The 13,451-nt window shown below is 33.2% G+C and overlaps 1 protein-coding gene across 1 annotated transcript in view; it reads right to left on the bottom strand.

Annotated features, from left to right (window-relative positions):
* Positions 1 to 7,014: 7,014 nt before the first annotated feature.
* Positions 7,015 to 13,451, bottom strand: part of LOC148951747 (adenylate cyclase type 3-like) — a 97,481-nt gene continuing 91,044 nt past the window's right edge. Inside the window, exons 6-7 of the mRNA XM_089088663.1 lie at positions 7,807 to 7,951; positions 7,015 to 7,098 (exon numbers count right to left, since the gene is read on the bottom strand). Of these exons, the coding sequence (XP_088944789.1) occupies positions 7,015 to 7,098; positions 7,807 to 7,951 (229 nt within the window). The remainder of the gene's footprint in view (positions 7,099 to 7,806; positions 7,952 to 13,451) is intronic.

Below are 13,451 nucleotides of genomic sequence, written 5' to 3'. Positions count from 1 at the left end.
CGTACCCGACAAACGATATCGGTAAAGAATTTTAATAAAGAATTTGTTCAATTTGATACTTAAATTATGTCAGTGTTATCAAACGTATAAGTCAAAAGACATTGATAAAGAATTTATTCATTCTAATAGATTCCGTCAAAGCTATCCCAAGTATCTGTCAATAGATGTTGATAGAGAATTTATTCATTCTTACACTTAGATTTTCTCTATGTTAACCTATAAATCCGACATATGATGTATGCAAATTCCTTTTCTTACATCTCCGATGTTTTAATAGACATTCTAAACGTTTGATATGCTGGCTTACTCTAAAAATAATGAACATATAACAATGTAATGCATAACATATTTTTAATAAAATAATGTCATGTAGAATAATAATACAAATAATATATTATTATTATACATTATTAATATTAATGAACAACTTTGGACATTTTGAATCTGTTCCATAAAATGGTTCACCATGTTCTCTCTTGATACTATAGCTGTTGTCTTCTCTTAGTTCGTAATCAGTAGAATAATCATTATTCCATTTTGAGTCATACACAATTTTTACAGGTGTGTCATCGACAGGCTCAATGTGCTTTTCGTCTTTGGTAGTATTTGGTTCATTGACTGTTTGATCAATGGCAGTAACGTTTGCTGGTACTTTGTGTTTCATTGATTCATCTTTATATTCCTTAGTGATATTTTCTGCCAATACCCTTTTTATTTATCCCTTATCCCTTTTTGCAAATAGATTTTGCTTTTAACAGCATATGTCAATCAAACAATTCTGAGCGTAGCATCCGATTTTGTAATTAGCAACGAGACATTCCTAAGAAACTACTCTCAAGTTAAGGCAATTGTCCAAAAAATAGGTGTTGCCTCAGAAACCACTTTTGAATACGTTATGTAACAATCAAAAGTTTTGGCGTAGAACCCTGTGTCTAAACCAGTCTGTAAAGGCATATCGTATTTGACAATTTCTAGTTTTTGGTTAAAAAAATATGATATATATAGTAAAAAAAAACATAATTATAAATAGCTGTAAACCTGTATTTCTAGAATGAGACCATTCTTTGACTACGCAATTTGACAATTTCTAGTTTTTGGTTAAAAAAAAAAAAAAAAAAAAAAAAAAAAAAAACGTTATGATGAACGAATTTGCTAAAGACGTTTTTTGATCACTTTGCTTGGAAAAGTACCAAGGGAATATAGGTATGAGAGGATACTCACTCTCTTTGAAAAGGTGTAGAGGTCCCGTAGAATAGCATGGCGAGGTACTAAGGAACGTGCTGCAAGCAAATAGCATGATAATTCCTATGGCAGCAAGCAAAATGGTACTTAGCATTCTACTAGTACCTACACGATGATTAAATTATCTGTAAAGTCACAATACCAGTTTGGAAAGGAATCAACCAGGATGGGGTAACTCACCCCCCCCCACCCTCTGTGTGTAACAATAGTGTAGTGTTTTGTATTTCACTGCTTTATAGAAAATTAAAACCCGTTTTTATTGTTTAAAAATGTTTTTGTTTTTAATGGAAAAGCAGTGTGGTCTAAGAAATTATTTACAAAAAAGAATAAATATAGTTTTGTTTGGAAGGACATTTTAAAGGATGTTAAAGGTCCACTTTGGACTTTTCAATACTCAATTACGCTGATGATATTTTAAACTTCAGTAGAACGCATCATATGTAGAGGAAAATTTGTATTTACTTAGTAAGGAACATGCCAAAATACGTCTGAAATGTAATACGTAGAAGAGCGATTTTCTTCCTATCAGTAAACCTATTGGCAATGTCGATTGAGTACAACTGGAAAATCATAATATCCATTATATGGTTGCATTGAGCATAATGGTGTTCCAATACCAGATAGTGTGAAATCGACAAGGAAACTCCTTATCACACATCTAATTAAGGAACATAAAAAAACATTTGGGATGCTAGTCCGTTGTAATGCCTGCTAGAGTAGGCATATTCTTTCCCACGTGCTTTTGCCATGCCTCATATCCTCGCATTTACTTCATTCCGGAACGTGTTTATAGCTACCAGTAAAAAAAAAAGTGGTCTGTACTTTTTCGTTGCAAGTCTTTCCTATGTATACCTCTATGGGCAAGAAAGGAACATCTAGTCTTAGTTAACGGCTTAACTTAGCAATTACTAGTGGCTGAGCAGCGTCGGCTCCACTTTCTGTGTAAGTTAGATAAGTTGAATAGCCAGTGTTTGCACTTCTATGGGTATGTCTGTAGATCTACGAAATTTGATGTCTGTCTAAGGGCAAAAGAAGGCAGTTACGGAATCTACGGAACACCTACAGAAAAACCTGAAACCTATTGGAAATGTCATATTTACTCTCTCCTTTTAACATCTAGTTCAAAGCACCAGAGAATTCTGCTAAGAATTTTAATTTTCGGTTCGATGTCAACGGGTCATTATATACAAATTTTGATACGAGCTGAACTGTGAATTTTTTCTTGTCTGTGGACTTGGACATTAGTACTCTTTGTTATAAGGGTTTTGGACAAAACCCCTACAAAAAAAGAAAAGTTTAAAGAACTTTACTAGCCAGCAAATGAGAAAAATGTTTCAAATCTGGGCGAAATCCAATCTTGTAACTGGGACTGATAAGGACGGAAAAATCTGCCGGGTTTTTGCGGTCATATACTTCGACCAGGAGACGTTTGTGGCACCTAATGGCTTATTAAAGATTCTACTGAATCTAGAACACCATCTACGGAAGGCTTCCGACTGTACACAGGTTCTAAAAAGAAGTTAGTGAAAACGCTGCAAATAGCCTCTATCCTGCTATACGTCAGTTCATTGCTTGTATGTTATTATCTGCATGTTACATGCGTTATTTTGTATATAATGTTATTCGCAATAGTATATTTTCTATGAGTGTACTCTTTCTTTTCTTTGTTTTCCTTTTTCGTTCTCTTTCTTTTTTTCAAGTTTTAACCCTTGTGTTTTCTTTTGGGAATAAAGGCATTGGTATAGTAATTTAAACTGCACAGGACCCCAGAAAAAAAAAACATGAAAGACACTTTTGTTATTAAAAAATATTCATTTTTTAACCCTTGTGTGTTCGTTTGGGAATAAAGGCATTGGTATAGTAATTTAAACTGCATACATTTTTGTTATCGAAAAATATTCGTTTTTATATTTTAGTGATGCTAACGGAATTACTGCTAACAAAAGATACGTCTTGAATGTACCCCAAGGCCGTACCCAGGATTTTTTTTTTCGGAGGGGGTGTTACCCAAAGATTTTTTTCGGGGTTACACAAATAAACCTCAAAAACACATACAAAATTATTTTGTTCATATCCATTTTTGTTGACTAATTTTAGACTCATTCAAAAATTTCGGAGAGGGTTCAAACCGGATATCCCCCCCCTGGATACTTCCCTGCTGTACTCATGCTTCCCCCGTTCTTTGTGGCCTAGCAAAATATTTTATTAGCAGTTGGATTCATAAATTCAGACTTCGGTCTTTTTCGGTAGTGACACTGTAATTATAAATTGTAAATTAAGCCGGAAAACAGTTTGCTATTAAGAATCAGTGGCCTATTATGTATATTAGAGCACAAACTAGGTGATATGGATTCAAAGTTATTTAAACGTGAAATTTGTAATGTAGGAAGGGGAAAATTATTATTCATGCTTAATAGGGAGCGTCTACAGGCTAGAAGTAATTAATTAAATTTTATTCTAATGCATTTGGTCTTATTCGCGATTTGAAAATGATACTATTCAGAATTATTTCCCAAGATTCTGTCTTTCTGGACGAAGAATTTTAGCTCCTGATTTTGTTTTTACCTAATCTATCCAAAAGTCTGCATTTTACATAATTTTAATTATCTAAATTTGTATTTACAATTTGGAACCATTTACCTCTAATACTTCTCTCTTGCTACGTTGAATCGGGCTTAAAATAAAGAGTACCACTCATTACTGCATGGTTGCAATCGTAAAAACCATGATTGCTTGCTGTGTCGCACAGAAGAGTGAGGGAAGGGTTACGACACCCATGTATAAGAACTTCTCATCTGCATGATCAAAATAAAACATTGCAATTTCTGTCCCGTTATAATTTTCTCAAAAATTAACCCACAGAAGAAAGCTTTATTTTCTTCTGTTTTTGACATACCCTGACACTTCGTCTAAAAAAGAAATTACCAGATGACTTTGGTGCAATAACTCCCTTAGATGGACAATTCTAAAGAACGTGCCGCACCAAAAAAAATTACTTCTCGAGTACTTAGTCCTGAACGTTCCTCTGACGCTAATGTAAATCAGAATGGCCTGTGTGCTCTCGGGTCGCCTAGCCACCTTGTTAGTTGGAGGTGGAAGAAGAGAAAGCTCTGCTGAAAGAAAAAGTTAGATTTACTTTAAGAGACAGAAATTGAATTCACATTGATTTATTCTTTCAAGTCAGTAGAAAGTCTTTGCCGATGCTACAGTCCACCCTAAAAGCTCAAATCAAGATTCCTTTGATAAAGTAGTAAGAGTCTTCTGATCCTCAACACAAAGTGATTACCTATGTTTGAAAACACATTTTATGCAAGACACACATAGATGTATGGCCAAACTGACTGGAAAAAGGATTTTGGAAGGAACAAATATCCTTGGTTTTTAGCAGAGAAATATCAAATCTGATAAAGTTGGGGCTATAAGAAAAGACTACTGAGAAACTAACCTGAAAATCCATAGTTTATTATGTATACTATGTACATACTATGTATAGTCTACTAAGTTAACTATGTATAATAGGCAGCGCACTAGCGCTGCCTAAGTAAAGAAGGATGTGGGCACAACGTGTTTTTTTTTTGGTTTTTTCTCCATACCCAGGTACTTCGTGTCGAAGGAGTTGTCGTAGAAAGTTCGAAAAGGGCTCATTGGATTGGAAATTGGAGTGGCTAGTGCCCTTTTTAACAGTCGAAAGTGATGGGAGGGCAACAAGCCCCCCCCCATGCCCATCATTCCCCCAAACACATCCAATCAAAATTTTGAGATAGCCATGTTGGTTAGCATAGTTGATTTTTCGATAGAAAATATAGTTTTGAGGAGGACACTCCCCCACAACCCTCAGGGCAAGGGTTTTAAGTTATGCCCTGGGGCATGTAAGGTTTTTATATAAAGCGTTGTCGTAGAAACTTCACAAAAGGCTCATTCGATTGAAAATTCAAAGGGCTAGTGCCCTTTTTAACAGTCGAAAGTGATTGAAGGGCAACTACCCCCCCCACGCCCATCATTTCTCCAAACACATCCAATCAAAATTTTGATATAGAAAATATGTTTTTGAGGAGGACACTACCCCAAAATCCTCGGGGCAAGGGTTTTAAGTCGTGCCCTAAGGGCATATAAGAACGATGTTGGCACAATATACTATTTATTATTTTTTTCCCTTAGAGCTGGGCACTTCATATGGAAGGGGTCGTCGTAGAAACTTCAAAAGGGACTCATTCGATTGGAAATTGAGAGTTCTAGTGCCCTTTTTAATAGTCAAAAGTGATTGGACGGCAACTAGTCCCCCATCCACGCATATCATTCTCCAGAACACATCCAATCAAAATTTTGAGACAGCCATTTTGTTCAGCGTAGTTGATTTCCAGATAGAAAATATGTTTTTTAGGAGGACACTCCCCCACAACCCTCAAGGCAAGGGTTTTAAATTATGCCCGTGGGGCGTATAAGGTTTTTATAGAATACATTGTCGTAGAAACTTCAAAACAGGCTCATTCGATTGTAAATTGGAGTGGCTAGTGCCCTTTTTAACAGTCGAAAGTGATGGGAGGGCAACAAGCCCCCCCCCCCCCAAGCCCATCATTCCCCCAAACACATCGAATCAAAATTTTGAGATAGCCATTTTGTTCAGAATAGTTGATTTCCTGATAGAAAATAGGTTTTTGAGGAGGAAACTCCCCCACAATCTTAAGGGCAAGGGTATTAAGTTATGCTCTGGGGGCATATAAGGTTTTTATAGAAGGCGTTGTCGTAAAAGTTTCAAAACAGGATCATTTGATTTGAAATTCATAGGGCTAGTGTACTTTTTAATAGTCGAAAGTTATTGGAGGGCAACTAGCCCCCCGACGCCCATCATTCCCCCAAACACATCCAATAAAAATTTTGATATAGCCATTTTGTTCAGCCTAGTTGACTACCAGATAGAAAATACATTTTTGAGGAGGACACTCCCCCACAGCCCTCAGGGCAAGGGTCTTAAGCTATGCCCTGGGGTCATATAAGGTTTTAAAAGAAGGCTTTGACTTAGAAACTTCAAAAAAAGCTCCTTCGATTAGAAATTCAAAGGACTAGTGCCCTTTTTAAGAGTCGAAAGTGATTGGAATGCATCTAGACCCCCAAGCCCATCATTCCCCCAAACACATCTAATAAAAAAACACAAACACATAATGAAAAAAATACAATTAATGTGCATTGTCATTTTAATATACATATACTGATATTTAGTAATCAAAATCTTAATATTATTTGATTTATTAAAGTTATTAATGTAAAAACATTTATATTTTTTTTCAGTAAAGTGCAAATTATGTTCTGGCCGTGGGAAAGCATAAAGGATTTGAGCCCTACTCATGTTAATTTCTGCTTGTTTTGAGGTTGACTCGGTTATTTATTGTAATTTCTGTTCGTTTTTGGTTTAATTTATTTATCGATGCTGATTTGTGGTAGTTTTACGCTTGGTAGATTATTTGATTTCATTTTTGCTCATTTTTTGTTTAATGGAGTTCTTTACTTTTCTTTGAAAAATTTATTGTGTGGAGAAAGTTTTTTTAATTAATAGTTTATTATGTCATATACAATAACGAAAATACATAGTTTACTAACTCTGTAGATGGTTTTATACCGGGGAATTAAGTTAGAGATACAGCACGGGAGATTCTTTCGGAAGATAAACAACTCGTTGCAACTCTTCCGATTCTTTGATCATCTTAATATCTTTGATCATCTTCTTCATCGTCAAATCCGATTCTTTGATCATCTTGACATCATCAAATTCTTTGATCATCTTTGATCATCATCAAATTCTTTGATCATCATCAAATCCGATTCTTTGATCATCTTGACATCATCAAATTCTTTGATCATCTTTGATCATCATCAAATTCTTTGATCATCATCAAATCCGATTCTTTGATCATCTTGACATCATCAAATTCTTTGATCATCTTTGATCATCATCAAATTCTTTGATCATCATCAAATCCGATTCTTTGATCATCTTGACATCATCAAATTCTTTGATCATGTTTGATCATCGTCAAATTCTTTGATCATCATCAAATCCGATTCTTTGATCATCTTGACATCGTTTATGAGATCCATTAATGGGAAAAATAGAAGCGCTAACAAGGCACTCTTGCTTTGGTCAACAATTGAAATTCACGCAAAATTACTAGCTACAATTATCTGTAGGTGTGCAGAACCACGATTGCTGGTAAAAAAAAAAAAAATTTCATAATTTTCTTAAGTGACAGTAGAAGCACATCTGTAGGCGAGGGGGTTTGACCCCCCCCCCCGAAATGTTTGTCTGACTAGTAAAAACATAACGAAAATGGACATAAGCAAATTTTGCGTGCGTTTTTTTAGTTTTTTTTGTGTTACCCATCCCCCCCTCCCAAAAAAAAATTCTTTTTGAGTAAAACCCCCTCCAAAAAAAATCCTGGGTATGGCCTTGTCTGTAGGATAAGGACTGATCTTTTCTGAATGGGCAAAACATCACCAAAAAAATGGTCGAGACTATAATCAGTCAGCATGCTACTATCAAAGTGGTATTGTAATTGTTTAGTTGCTTACCGATATTTTGTGTGATTCTTTTACGATAAAGTATGTTTTCAAACCAGCACTTTGAAGGATTTCTTCTTTTTCTTCGCCAAAAGCGGGTTCCACTTCAAACTTGTCGTTTAAAAACTTGAGTGTTCTGTTAGACACATGTACTCGGCTGAAAATAAATAAATCGTGAAACAATTATTGAAATACAGTTCCATAACCTTTTTTTCTTTCTTCCGTAAGGCACTGAACTGAAATTACAGTAATTATAAAGACAATAAACTGTAAAACACATTTACATGTGAAGTTGCTATTTAAATTTGTAAATTTGTAAACGACACATATTCCAAATCATTGAATTTTCTTTCTTCTTCGGTCAGTCCCAACTCTGTCAAAAGTGATGGGGTTGGACATTACATTAAAATTCGTCCTTGAATAGTTATAAAATATGTCTTGATTGTCATGTTTTTCTTTTTTAGTTTTGAAAGTTTTAATTTTCCCGAATGCCAGGACAAAAAAATACTCCTTCATTTTGCATGCACAGAGATAAAAGCGTTTATTTTTGTTTTCTATTTTTCATCTATTCTCATTTCCGTGATAAATCAATTTTCTTTCGTCCTTATGCGATGCAAAAATATGGATACAAGAGCATGCATAGTCCTGACTGGCTTTCAAGGAAAGACATTATTTTGAAATGAAACAGACTTCTGCAGAAAATATTCGTGCGTTATTCCTTTTCAATAAAAGACAAAACAAACAACGTCAAAATGTGGCCGAATAGCCTGCGGAACATTGCTTGCTCGTCCCTGGGATTGATTTTAGTTTTCATCATAATCTTCTCTCGTTTACCTGCTCTAAGCAACGATCGTTGAGTGTTTTCATAATCCTAGAAATATGATATATATTATTTTGTATTGTACGAAAATTGTAATTCACAGATGTTTTGACTCTCCCAAACTATTATCATCTAAGAAAACTTAATTTCGGCATCGTGGAAGTGCGTAAGAGATAGATAGATGCGTAAGGGATAGATAATTTATTAGCGAATGAACCAGAGACCCGGTATTTCCCATCTATTCAACCACAAAAAAAATGTATATTGAAGCTAATGTATATTGATATATATATAAACATATATATATATATATATATATATATATATATATATATATATATATATATATATATATATATATATATATATATATATATATATATATATATATATATATATATATATATATATATATATATATATATATATATATATATATATATATATATATATATATATATATATATATATATATATATATATATATATATATATATATATATATATATATATATATATATATATATATATATATATATATATATATATATATATATATATATATATATATATATATATATATATATATATATATATATATATATATATATATATATATATATATATATATATATATATATATATATATATATATATATATATATATATATATATATATATATATATATATATATATATATAAATATATATATATATATATATATATATATATATATATATATATATATATATATATATATATATAGCGTCAAAAAATTCTACTGAAAAAAATTTATGATAAGGATATAAATGAACAATGAAGATAACAATTAAGAATGTTGCATAACACAGATAATAGGCAATTATCTATAAGTTTTCTTACCCAAGAAAATAGTGAATAATCGCTGCTTGGAGCATGTAAACGAGGGAAAACATGTGTAGCGACATAGTTATGGCAACAAAATAAGCAGAATATGTTCTATAGTGCTACTGAAAATTAGCTTGAAAACTATCCTGTTATTTTCTAAATGAACTAAAAGTTTTTCTTAAAAAATTTACTAATTTTAACTATATTTCTAGCAAACTTTAATTAAAGTTAAAAAAAAATAATTAAAAAAAAAATTGTTCATTACATGTTCGTGATATCTATGATATCCCAAAAATTCTCGGGTATTTTTGTGAATTCAAGCATGCTTTGTAGAGATAATAATTGAAGCTGATGATACTTTTATAAAATGTCATTCTATAGGTCGGAGCAGTGAGGGATTGGTAAGGAAGAAATAATCTTAGTTAATCTAAGCATTTCTAACTTCAGGTGGTAGGACTGTTGTCTGTTTAGATTCTACAGGGTAAACAAAGTACATCTAGTCTAATTTTTTTAAGTTTTATCTGTTTTATTTCAATTTAAGTACTGTTCCGATCAAAGTAAAATATATTTGAGACTGAGCCATTATAGATTTATCAGGGCCTCATAAGGTCTAGGCGCTTTTAAATTTTGTTTTGCTCTATCACTCTGTGAGAAGCCCAAGGGTATATGTAATTCCTTGGTATCTTCTCTTATTTTTTCTTTTTTTAATTAAAAACGGAAAAAAGCCTGGGCATTTTTGAGCACCTTGAAATTAGGGGCTTTGATTAAATTTGCTCTCCCAGGTGTGTCTAAAAAAGTACTGATTACTGTGCCAGTTTTATTTATAAACAACAGTGCTAATTGGGTGCGGGGGGGGGGGGGATGGGCAACCTAGATTTTAAAACTGCCCCCTAACATTTTTGTGAATTAATACCACTGTTTATCATGTCCTTCGAAGGCTTCAGTTCCTCAAACACCTCCTGTAACTTTTCCCTGGAGCACCTTTTCAACAAAATTAGAAAAAACTCAATATGACGCCCTTGACACCAAGAACTTAGGTGGGATTTCCTTTTTAGGAGGAGGAGAAGCTCGGCATTAGGGGAAAATGTTGTACTTTCTAAAAGAAATGAAAATCAATAGAGAATGTTGTACTTTACAAGAAGAAACGAAATCGTTTGGATTTGGGGTACAAAGGGGCACGGGTACAAAGCTCCGCAACATCAGTAAAAGTTTACCGTACACATGGATGAAGGGGAGGCTAGGGCTCGTAAAAGATGTTTTTTTACGGTGATTCAAAGGGTATATATCCATTAAAGTTTTTAAAGTATCTTCTAAAAACTACACAATGACTTTTGAGATACCAAATATTCACAAAAGAAGAATTCGTATTTGCTGCTTCTGCCGAAAGACGCAAAAATTATATTGACTCGGAACATAAATGTAACCTTAAAGTGAAAATGTTTTAAATTGTTCATTAATCCCTGATCGTTGGCCCATGTTATTAATCCTCTGAGAATGCCCTTCATTCAAGGTAGTAAGGCTGATGACGTTTGGCTTCAATGGCCGCTAGATCTTCTTCTACTTGGCTACGACATTAACATCTTCCAACAAAGTAACATTATCACGGGATCTGAATGGAAATCACATCATCAGATTCATCTAAGAACCCTTCTGTAGAGGTCTTAAGCTCCTATCTATTAAAATATGAAATTTAGTATTTTAAAAAATTAAAATTTTAGAAATTTAGAATTGAGTAGTTTAGTATATCCAAAGGTCCTAGAAGATTGGGATAGGGCTCATTCGTATGAAAATCCAAAACTCTAGTGCCTTTTTTTAAGAAACCAAAAATATAGGAGGGAAACTAGCCCCTCTCCAACGTCTTTTTCCCCAAATACATCCGACCATAATTTTGAGAAAGCTATTTGATTCAGCATATTTAAAAGGTTCAATAGCAACGCCTCTGAGGATGATATGACTCCCCACAGCCCCTGGGGAAGTACTGTAACTCATTGAATTCTTCCATTATTTTCATTAAATAAAAAAAACTTTCCGAAAAAGAAGTTTTTCAAAGAAAAGTAAAGGCCAAATTAAACTTAGCATCAGCACATACAAATACCTGTTAACGATATATATATATATATATATATATATATATATATATATATATATATATATATATATATATATATATATATATATATATATATATATATATATATATATATATATATATATATATATATATATATATATATATATATATATATATATATATATATATATATATATGTGAAAGGTAACAAAGTGTAAGTAAGGAGCGACCCGGGTCAAAAGTAACCGAAACCCTGAAAATCGGAATTTTGATACCAATAGATATATAAAAAGAATTGGATCCTTTTCTTAATTTTGAATAAATATAAATTAGCCTGATTTTCGAAAAAGGGGAGAAACAGCCCCTAAAATTCGTAGAATCTTAATGAAAATCACACCTTCAGATTCAGCGTACCAGAGAACCCCTAAGTAGAAGTTTTAAGCTCTTGTCTGCAAAATATGTGGAATTTTGTTTTTTGTTTTTTTGCCAGAAGAAAGACCACGGATGCGTTTTTTTTTTGCCGGGGGTGATCTCATCGACCCAGTGGGCCTAGAGCGTCGGGAGAAGGCTCATTCTAACGGAAATTAAAAGTTCTAGAGCACTTTTTAACTAACCAAAAAATTGGAGGGCAACTAGACCCCCTCCCATGCCACTTTATTTTCCCGATATCGTCCGTTCAAAATTCTGAGATTGCTATTTTGTTCAAGATAGCTGAAAGGCTAATAACTTTGCATCTGGAGATATCATGACCCCCCCCCCCCCCCCCAGCCTCTTGCGAAAGATCTTTAAGTTATAAAATTTGCACAAAGTTTACGTGTAGTATTTGTTATTGGGAAGTATGCATACATTTTTCGGGCGGCGGGTGGATGAATTTTCTGCTTGGGGGACTTTGCACGGGGAGAGTTTTCCAAGGAGAGGGAATTTTCCAAGGGGTGAACTTTTCAGGGGAAATTGTATACTGTGGGATTTGCCAGAATTCCTATACCAATTTTCTCTATATGTCTTGTTTTCTCTTTACTGACTCAATTCTACCTGTCGAGGTGTTAAGCGTAACTGTCCGGGGTAAATTTTCACACCAGGTTTAAATTGTCCAGAGGATATTTCCGTGGGAGGGGGATTTTTCCGTGGAGGTGAAGCCAGATTTCCTGGCGTTATTTAAAAAACGATAAGAAATTAAACAAAAAAACAAGTTTTTTCAACTGAAAGTAAGGAGCAATATTAAACTTGAAACGAACAGAAATTATTACGTATACAAAGGTGGGTTTCCCTCTCCTCAACACCTCGCTCTTTACGCTAAAGTTTAGATTATGTCCCAATTTTTTAAAAAAGACTCCCGAAACATAAGGGTCATTTAATTAGAACAATAAGCAACTTTTAAAAAAATACTGAAAAAATTTAGAGTGAAGAGCGAGGTGGTAAGGAGGGGGCACCCCCTTGTATACGTAATAGTTTCTGTTAGTTTTAATTTTTAATATTTCCTTTTACTTTCTTTGAAATAAACTTGTTTTTTCTGTTTAACATAAATATATAAACCATTTTATATAATGCCAAATATATATAATCCCCAATCCTAGCGCATATATATATAACGTTCATTCGGAATCTTCAACTAAAATATGACCGGATAAAATTTATAAGAAATTGAAGCAGGAAACCCGTATTAGCTGCAATATGTTATTATTCATAAAGGAAAAGAGGCAAAGAAAAAGTGCAAGAAAGAAATAGAAAAACTTATAAAAAGGAAGTAAATTGTTCGACTGTTTTACAGAACAAACCCTTGAAACTACAAAAATCCAACCTTGTTCTATTAATCTCTACAAGTTTTTTGTTTTTTTTCCATAGAAAATTGTTCCCGGAAATATTTCTATTGTTGTCTTTCTCGTAAACCAGAAATTATC

This window comes from Artemia sp. Qi Xiang Cuo, chromosome 5 (assembly GCF_049724085.1).
Source record: "Artemia sp. Qi Xiang Cuo chromosome 5, ASM4972408v1, whole genome shotgun sequence".
Classification (NCBI taxonomy): Eukaryota; Metazoa; Arthropoda; class Branchiopoda; order Anostraca; family Artemiidae; genus Artemia; species Artemia sp. Qi Xiang Cuo.
Note: the sequence above shows the minus strand (reverse complement) of the source record. Positions and strands in the feature narration are given on the sequence as shown.